General features: G+C 56.9%; 1 protein-coding gene across 1 annotated transcript; it reads left to right on the top strand.

Annotated features, from left to right (window-relative positions):
- Positions 1-8,013: 8,013 nt before the first annotated feature.
- Positions 8,014-9,366, top strand: LOC147908408 (histone-lysine N-methyltransferase SETMAR-like). The gene is made up of 3 exons (XM_087410111.1): positions 8,014-8,065; positions 8,419-8,837; positions 8,971-9,366. Exons 1-3 carry the CDS (start codon positions 8,014-8,016, stop codon positions 9,364-9,366), a joined length of 867 nt encoding a protein of 288 aa, XP_087266237.1.

The raw sequence follows: 9,366 nt of genomic DNA, 5'->3' as shown, positions 1-9,366 counted from the left end.
ATTAGGAGGGCGAAGGCCGACGCATGGCGCGACCTCGTCTCCTCCCTGGACAGGGATCCGTGGGGGAGGCCCTACAAAATTGTGACGAAGCAATTTCGTCCGTGGGCCCCCCCGATAACGGAAATCCTGGGCGCTCAGTTCCTGGAGGACGTGGTGGCCGCCCTCTTTCCTAACAGGGAAAGGGATATTCCCGAGAGGGCCGGTCACCCGTCTGGATGGACGGAGGAGCTGAGCGTCACCGGGGAGGAGATGACGAAGGCCTTCACCCGGCTTAAGGGGAGGCCGCGGGCGCCCGGACTCTCCGGCATTCACGGAAGGGTCTGGCTCGCCGCGGCCCCCATTGTTGGAGAGCATCTAAGGCGGCTCTTCACGAGCTGCCTCAGAGAAGGCGTCTTTCCCAGGTCGTGGAAGAGGGCCAGGCTTGTCCTCCTACGCAAGGAGGGCAAGCCGGCGGAGAGTCCCTCCGCTTATACAGGGTGGGCCATCTATTGGTACGTTTTTAAAAATGCGATCAAATGAGCATACATTGATATTTTTTATTAATTTTTTTGTTGTTGTGAAGCTAAAAGTATCCGCGTCAAGAATGAAAAACGATTTCGTTCATGTGGCTCCCTCTACTGGCCTTACAGTATGCCATTCGGTCACCCCAATTATTAATGACATTTTGGACTACCTCGGCGCCAATTTCACTCAAAACAGTCGTAATATTGTTTTTCAAAGCTGGAATTGTCTCTGGATTATCCGCATAACATCGGTCTTTAACGGCACCCCACAGGAAAAAGTCCAGCGGTGTCAAATCGCAGCTACGCGCAGGCCAATTGACATCTCCTGAACGGCTGATTATGCGGTTGTTGAACTTGGTGCGCAGAAGGTCGATGGTAAGTCGGCTTGTATGGCATGTGGCGCCATCTTGTTGAAACCAAAGGTCGTCCACATTCATAGTGTCGATTTGAGGCCATAAAAAGTTGGTCAACATGGCTCTGTAGCGTTCGCCATTGACGGTAACGGCGTTTCCAGCATCATTTTCGAAGAAAAATGGGCCAATTATGCCACCACTCCAAAATCCACACCAAACTGTGACTCTTGGAGGATGCATTGGTCTCTCTACGATTGTGTGTGGCTGTTCCGAGCCCCAAATCCGGCAATTTTGCTTGTTCACATATCCGCCGAGATGGAAATGAGCTTCGTCCGAAAAGATGATTTTTCGACCAAAATCGACGTCATTATTGAGCTGGTCTATAGCCCACACAGCAAACTGATATCGAAGCGGATGGTCATTTGCTTTCAACTCCTGAGTCATCTGGATCTTGTAGGCGAATAATCCGAGGTCTTTGTGCAGTATTCTCCTCAGGCTGGTGCGACTAATGCTCAGTTGCTGCGATCGGCGTCGAGTTGAAGTCGTCGGATTCTGTCTCACACTTTGGGCCACAGCCTCAATATTCTCGGGTGTGCGCACTGTCCGAGCTCTGGGACCACTTCTGTCATCCACTAACATCCCTTTCTCACGAACTTTCCTCACCAATTTGCGTATAGCTCCTTCGGTGGGTGCTCTATCACGACCCATATTTCTTTTCAAAATTCGTACAGTTTCGGCGACACAGCACTGACTTTGAAAATAAGTTTTTAAAATTTCAAAACGCTCTTCAAGAGAAAACATGTTGTTTCGTGCCGCGGACGGTATGACTAATAAACTGTCAAAATTTCGGGTCTGTAGCTCGTTCGGTGTTGCCATACGACGAAATTCAAAAACGTACCAATAGATGGCCCACCCTGTATAGTAGACCCCACCGGGACGCGGACATCGTCCACCACAATATGTGCCTGAGGGGGCACCCCGCTCTTCCCATCGTGGAAGAACAATGCTTCCGTTTTAGTGGGGGCCACCCTCAGACCCAACTCCTTTATGGAACCGATCACACACGCCACTGCGACGTTCGCCGTTCCCATGGCTCTCTCCCAGGTCGTGCCACCGGCTACCACCAGCGTGTCGTCTGCGTAGCAGACGACGTGGCAGCCGGGTGGTAGGGCCGCGCGGAGAACATGGTCGTATGCGACGTTCCAGAATAGGGGTCCCAACACGGACCCCTGTGGAACGCCGCACGACACGTCCCTCCGCTGCTGGAGTCCCATTTTGTCATGGAACTCCAGCTTCCTGTCCCGGAAATAGTCCTCAACAGTGGCGACCAGGTAGGGGGGCAAGAGATGGTGTTCCCTCATAGACCCCACTACCCGGCCCCACGGGACGCTGTTGAAAGCGTTGGCGATGTCCAGGACACCGCCAACGCCACTTCCCCTCTCGCGGTCATCTTCTCCGAGAGGGTTCTGACTTGCCTGACGGCATCGATCGACAAGCCCTCCCGGAATCCATACTGACCGCGAGATAGATTGGGACCATCCCGGGACAGGTGCCGGACGATGCGGGCAGCGATGACTCGCTCCAACAATTTCCCCGCATCGTCCAGCAGGTATAACGACCTACAGGGTGGGCCATCTATTGGTACGTTTTTGAATTTCGTCGTATGGCAACACCGAACGAGCTACAGACCCGAAATTTTGACAGTTTATTAGTCATACCGTCCGCGGCACGAAACAACATGTTTTCTCTTGAAGAGCGTTTTGAAATTTTAAAAACTTATTTTCAAAGTCAGTGCTGTGTCGCCGAAACTGTACGAATTTTGAAAAGAAATATGGGTCGTGATAGAGCACCCACCGAAGGAGCTATACGCAAATTGGTGAGGAAAGTTCGTGAGAAAGGGATGTTAGTGGATGACAGAAGTGGTCCCAGAGCTCGGACAGTGCGCACACCCGAGAATATTGAGGCTGTGGCCCAAAGTGTGAGACAGAATCCGACGACTTCAACTCGACGCCGATCGCAGCAACTGAGCATTAGTCGCACCAGCCTGAGGAGAATACTGCACAAAGACCTCGGATTATTCGCCTACAAGATCCAGATGACTCAGGAGTTGAAAGCAAATGACCATCCGCTTCGATATCAGTTTGCTGTGTGGGCTATAGACCAGCTCAATAATGACGTCGATTTTGGTCGAAAAATCATCTTTTCGGACGAAGCTCATTTCCATCTCGGCGGATATGTGAACAAGCAAAATTGCCGGATTTGGGGCTCGGAACAGCCACACACAATCGTAGAGAGACCAATGCATCCTCCAAGAGTCACAGTTTGGTGTGGATTTTGGAGTGGTGGCATAATTGGCCCATTTTTCTTCGAAAATGATGCTGGAAACGCCGTTACCGTCAATGGCGAACGCTACAGAGCCATGTTGACCAACTTTTTATGGCCTCAAATCGACACTATGAATGTGGACGACCTTTGGTTTCAACAAGATGGCGCCACATGCCATACAAGCCGACTTACCATCGACCTTCTGCGCACCAAGTTCAACAACCGCATAATCAGCCGTTCAGGAGATATCAATTGGCCTGCGCGTAGCTGCGATTTGACACCGCTGGACTTTTTCCTGTGGGGTGCCGTTAAAGACCGATGTTATGCGGATAATCCAGAGACAATTCCAGCTTTGAAAAACAATATTACAACTGTTTTGAGTGAAATTGGCGCCGAGGTAGTCCAAAATGTCATTAATAATTGGGGTGACCGAATGGTATACTGGCCAGTAGAGGGAGCCACATGAACGAAATCGTTTTTCATTCTTGACGCGGATACTTTTAGCTTCACAACAAAAAAAAATTAATAAAAAATATCAATGTATGCTCATTTGATCGCATTTTTAAAAACGTACCAATAGATGGCCCACCCTGTATAAAGTATCTGAGCCTCACCGTGGATGGTCGCTGGGGCTTCGTCGAACATTTTGATGAGTTAGCCCCGCGGTTGGGCCGCCGAGCAGACGCACTGCCCGGCCTAATGCCCAACCTTCACGGTCCGAACGAGTCGGTCAGGCGGGCGTATATGCACGCCGTCCTGGGCCCTTTACGGGGCCCCGGTTTGGAGTGGGAAGGCTCTGGCCAGCCGCAGAATCCAACAGAAGTTGCACAGCGTACAACGGCTGGCCTTGCGTATCTGTAGGGCCTACAGGACGGTGTCGTATGCGGCCGCCATGGTCCTCGCGGGGATCCCCCTTACCGAGTACATGGCCGACGCCCTGGCGGAGACCTTCGCCAGGGTGAAGGCCATTCGGCTTCGGGGGGGAATTGTAACCCCGGGGATCGCTGACCGACTGAGGAGGAACGCCCGTCGGCGGGTCTTCGAAGAGTGGCGTGCCACTCTCGAAAACGACCCGCCGACAACGGGTGCACGTTCGAAGAGTGGCGCGCCACTCTCGAAAACGACCCGCCGACAACGGGTGCACGAACCGTGGAAGCCATCCTCCCTTGCCTCGAGGAATGGGTAGGCGGCAGGGGATGGGGCGGACTATCGTTCCACGCGACGCAGGTGCTCACCGGACACGGATGTTTCGGGGAGTACCTGCGTCGCATCGGCAGGGTGCCGACCGCTCGTTGTCGCCACTGCGACGAGGACCGGGACACCGCGCAGCATACGTTGGAGGCCTGCCCGGCTTGGGCGGGCGAGCGCGGTGTCCTGGTCCGGGAAATTGGGGGAGATCTCTCCCTGCCGGCTGTCGTGAGGGCGATAGTTGGCAGGGAGTGCTTGGAGGGCCTCCTCCTCCTTCTGCGATATGGTGATGTCGCAGAAGGAGGAGGCTGAAAGGCAGAGAGAGAGGGCCCCGGGAGGCCGAGGCTCTCTCCCGCCCCCGCCGCCTCCGGGTGGCGGTGCTGATGAAGGGGAAGGAGATGCGCGGGGTGGTGGCGTTAGGGGTCAACGCGGGCGCCGGCTCCAGCCGGGTCGCTCGCGCCCCGTGCCACCCCTCGCGCGGATCCGCCGCCGGGACCGTCCTACGAGGCAAGAACAGCGGCGACCTCCTTCCCCCATAGCAGAGGGCAACGAGGAGGAGGACGACGAGGGCGTTTGTGGGGGGGCGGTGCCGGTGGCCCCTCCTCCTCCTACCCCGTCGTCAACGACAGCCCCGCGTCTCGGACGCGGGGCGCTGTGAAGCGGCGGCGGATTGCTGACCCTAGGGTCGATCTGCCGCTGGGTAACAGCTAACCCTCCTGCGCGCGGGGGCGTGATGCCGCCACTCCATAGTCACTTTGACTGCACGGCGGTGGCGGAGTCTCTGCGCCTCCGCGCGCGTGGGGAGCGCCGCGAGAGTTCACTCAAGCGTTCCTGGGAGCCCCTCAACCATGGCCTGGTAAGGACACCCGGAGGGGTTTTAGTGGGTGCAAGCCCCACATAACCCCGGGTTCTCCTCAGAGACCCGGGGTATGCGTCAGGCATTTCCCCTCCGTTACCAAAAAACAAAAAAAAAGTGGGCTGTAATGTCCCCCTCGCGGGCTGCCACCTTGTCGTGGTGAGGGGGCTCCCTCGTGGGTCGCTTTGCGGCTCACGGAGGTCTAAGTGCAGCCTGTACGGACTCCTCTCTTACGGGGGAGAGTCTGTATAACCGGGTCCGGCACCCCAAGGAGGTCTCCTCTCCTCGTGGGAGGGACTCCTGGGGGGTCTCGTCCCTTCTGGACGGGTCCCCAGTGTGCCGGTAGGGATTGGCGGCCCTGACTGCAATCGCCTGGTGGCACGGCACCGTTAGGGGGAATTTCTATTCCCTGCCTGTGCGGATGTCGGCTTCGACCCCCACCGCACCCGGGGTCCCATGGTGCACTCCCCTCCCCTCTAGGGGTTGGGGTGGTCCCGTCGGGTCCTGGGTGTGGAACGTGTCGAGCGGGTGCTCCCGCAAGGCGGATCGGCCCGTATGCTGGATGCTCCTGCGGGCTGGCTCATGCCACTGGGGGGGAAGGGGTCTCCGAGAGCTTCGGCTCATTGCACCGGGGGCCTCTTCCGCCTCGAGAGGTGCGGACTCTGTCCATAGGGGAGGATGGGGCCGCGCGGACTTCGGTCCGTCGCGGAGCCACCCATCTCTCTCGGAGGGGGTCGCGCGGCCACTCGGACGTATTCCGAGGCAGGGCGCGCGATCCCCGCCCCTTCCGGGCCGCTCGAATGTATTCCGAGGTCGGGGCCGGAGGGGGGCGTCGAGTAACTATAGCCCGGTGTCTCCGCGACGGTGTCCCTTCCGAAGCGGGACACCGGGCGGCGCACATCATCGCTGGTCGCCGCGGCGGCTAGGATCCGGAAGGGGCGCCGCTTCCGTGACCTGAACCGTCCGTGGGGCCGCCCCGGGTGGCGCCACCCGCAGCGGTGCTCTCGAAATCGGAGGCGAGGGACCCCCGAAACTCGTGAGTGGACTCGCACCACATCCGCTCACGGGGAGTAAGAGGCTGGAGGCCAGCGTCCCCGATGACACATTCCGGGGACCCGAGCTATATGCCAGCCCCCCCGGGGGAACTCGGGGCCCCCTCTCCTGGTTTTCCGAGGGAGGGGCGAGGGTACACCCTGGCTGGCGGAGCCGCTGCGGGCTGTGGGCATCATTTCAATGTCAATCTCTTCAATTAAAACACACCAAAACGTGAAGGAAGTACGCTCGCAGAAGAGCGTCGAGGTGGAGGATCGCTCAACCGCGAGCGAAAATCCTCGCAAATCGCGTCCCGACCCTGCCTGCAGAAAGGTCGGGGCCCGCGCTGAGACTGCCGTCTCGGAGGATGGCCTCTCGAGGGCCGCAACGGTCTCGCTGAGGTCCCTCGGAGGCGAAAGCCGGGAGGGCCGTAAAAGGACGGCCGAATTCGTGGTTTCCTCGAATTCCGAGGGTGAGTCCACGAAGAGATCTAGAGGCAGGTCGGCCCTGAACTCCGAGCACGTCGGAAAATTCACGGCAGAGGCCCGGGCGAAAAAGGCCGATAAGGCCAAGGCCCGACAATGCGTAGGGATCACCGGGCCATCATAGATCCGGAAGTGGAACCTTCCTCCACGTCCGCCAGAAGAGCCAGGGAGAAGGCCGTTGAACTCGCCCTCGAGTTCGACGAGCAGCCCCTGTGCGCGATTGCCGCGGTGGCAATGCGCGAGTTAGGAACCATCGCTAAAGCCGTCGAAAAATCGAAAAATATTAAAGGCGATATAGTGAGGGACTTGTGGGTGGCTTACACCAAGTGGTCCGCAGCCCTCAGCTCAGTGGTAACGAGGGCGGGTGATGGCGACCTGGCGGCCGATGGCGCTGACCGCTCCGGATACGGGGGCCTGGGCGGAGGAGAAGCGAAAGCTCGAGAGAGAGCTGGTCCTCCTCCGCTCCAGGAACACAATGTTCCTTGAGCGGAACAGGGACAGGGATCGACCTCCCGCTGTACAGCGGCGTCGGGGAGGGACGGGGCGCCGGGTATAGAGTATGACTCAACCATGGAATGGTCAGGTCTCGAAAGCTCGACCAGCGCCCGCAGCCCCGTTAGAACGCGGAATAGACGGATCGCTCTCGTGGAGGGGGAGGAGCCGCGGCATCGCGTCGCGGTCACGGAGAAAGAACTGGAGATTCCATACTTTAGGCCTCCTCTGCAGGGGGTTTCGAAACAAATGATAGACGAACGTCGTGCGGCATTCCGCAGAGGTCTGTGCTGGGCTCCCTATTCTGGAACGTCGCATACGACTCGGTTCTCCGTGCAGCCCCTCGCCCCCCCCCTGACTACCACGTCGTCTATTACGTAGACGACACGCTGGTGATGGCCGGGGATAACCTGGGAAAGAGCAGTGCGCAAAGGCGAACGTCGCGATGGTGTGCGTGGTCGGCTCCATAAAGAAATTGGGCCTAAGGGTGGTCCCCGCCAAAACGGAAGCTATTTTCTTCCATGACGGGAAGAGATGCCCCCTCAAGCGAACACCATGATGGACGAAATCCATGTCCTGGTGAGGCCCAACATCAAGTATCTGGGCCTCACCTTGGATGGTCGCTGGGGGTTTATCGAACATTTCGACAGACTGGCCCCGCGATTGGGCCGAGCGGATGCTCTGTTCGGCCTCATGCCCAACCTTCGCGGTCCAAATGCGTCGGTCAGACGAGCGTATATGCATGCCGTCCTGTCTGGAGCCTACTATGAGGCCCCAGTATGAAGCGGGAAGACTCTGGCCAGCTACCGCATCAAGGACAAATTGCACAACGTGCGACGTTGGCTGGCCCTAAGAATTTGTAGGGCCTACAGAATGGTATCGTCCTGCGGCCGTCGTGGTCCTCGCGGGGATCCCTCCCTGCCGAATACAGGGTTTGTCCGAAAAGTAATAGGACTAATTTTTTTTTGCCGCGACTGTACTTCGGAGCGTGCGCGCGCCGACTGGATTCGGTAGAGGGGGTATTAAGCTAACGAACGACGGGGCGTCGCTCAGTTGTCTCCGATCATCCGGAGAGTGCGGACAGGCTTTAGCGCGTGACGTGTTTTTGTGACCGGTGCAAGCCGAAAATGCAGCGTTCGTTAGAACAGAGGTTAGCGATTAAATTCTGTGTTAAACTCGGGAAGTCCGCGACGGAGACGTTTGCAATGATCAAGCAGGCTTACCCAGAGGATACTTTAGCAAGAAGTGGTGTGTTTCGGTGGCCTTTTTGAATGGCCGGGAAGAGGTCGCCGATGATAACCGCGCTGGAAGACCTTCAACATCGACGAACGCCGACAATGTGACTCGTGTGCGCGAACTTTTGAACTCAGACCGTCGACTGAATATTCGTTTCATGGCCCAGATATTGAATTTACCAAAAACTGTGGTTCATGACATTGTTTCGGAGCATTTGCACATGCGCAAGGTGTGCGCGAAGATGGTCCCGAAACTGCTCACGGACGACCAGAAGTTGCGGAGAGTGGAAGTGTGCCAAGAAAATTTGGACATGTGTGAAAGTGACCCCCATTTTCTTGATAACGTAATCACAGGTGACGAGTCTTGGGTATTTGAATACGATCCCGAGACAAAGAGGCAATCTTCCGAGTGGCACACGCCGGCGTCTCCTCGCCCAAAGAAGACAAGAATGAGCAAATCCAAAGTGAAAATGATGCTCATTGTCTTTTTTGACATCAAAGGCCACCGCCCACCATGAGTTTGTTCCTCCTGGACAAATTTTACGTGGAGGTGCTCAAGAGACTCAAAAGAAGGGTCAATCGAGTCCGAATAGACATCGCAGCCGACTGGAAGACCATGACAACGCTCCAGCTCACACCTCCTTTCTTGTGAGCAGCTACCTGGCCCAGGTAGGCATCCCAACACTTCCCCAGCCGCCCTACAGCCCAGATGTGGCCCTCCCGGACTTCTTTTTGTTTCCTCTCTTGAAAAGACCAATGAAAGAACAGCATTTTGAGACGGCAGAGGGGATCAAAGCAGCTTGCATCGCGGCTCTAAAGGCCATTCCGGAAAATGCCTACCGTGACTCCTTCAAGGCTTGGAAATCTCGTTGGCAGCGTTGTATCGACGCAGGATGA

Source organism: Acromyrmex echinatior, chromosome 10 (assembly GCF_024713525.1).
Source record: "Acromyrmex echinatior isolate Ae372 chromosome 10, ASM2471352v2, whole genome shotgun sequence".
Classification (NCBI taxonomy): Eukaryota; Metazoa; Arthropoda; class Insecta; order Hymenoptera; family Formicidae; genus Acromyrmex; species Acromyrmex echinatior.
This window is presented reverse-complemented; position numbering and strand designations above follow the sequence as displayed.

Bases quoted from the DNA above. Each gene is read 5' to 3' on its own strand.
- LOC147908408 (XM_087410111.1), top strand. From the start codon at position 8,014: ATGAAGCGGGAAGACTCTGGCCAGCTACCGCATCAAGGACAAATTGCA. The intron at 8,066-8,418 runs GTGCGACGTTGG...AAACTCGGGAAG, and splicing joins TCAAGGACAAATTGCACAAC to TCCGCGACGGAGACGTTTGC. The intron at 8,838-8,970 runs GTATTTGAATAC...TTGACATCAAAG, and splicing joins TCACAGGTGACGAGTCTTGG to GCCACCGCCCACCATGAGTT.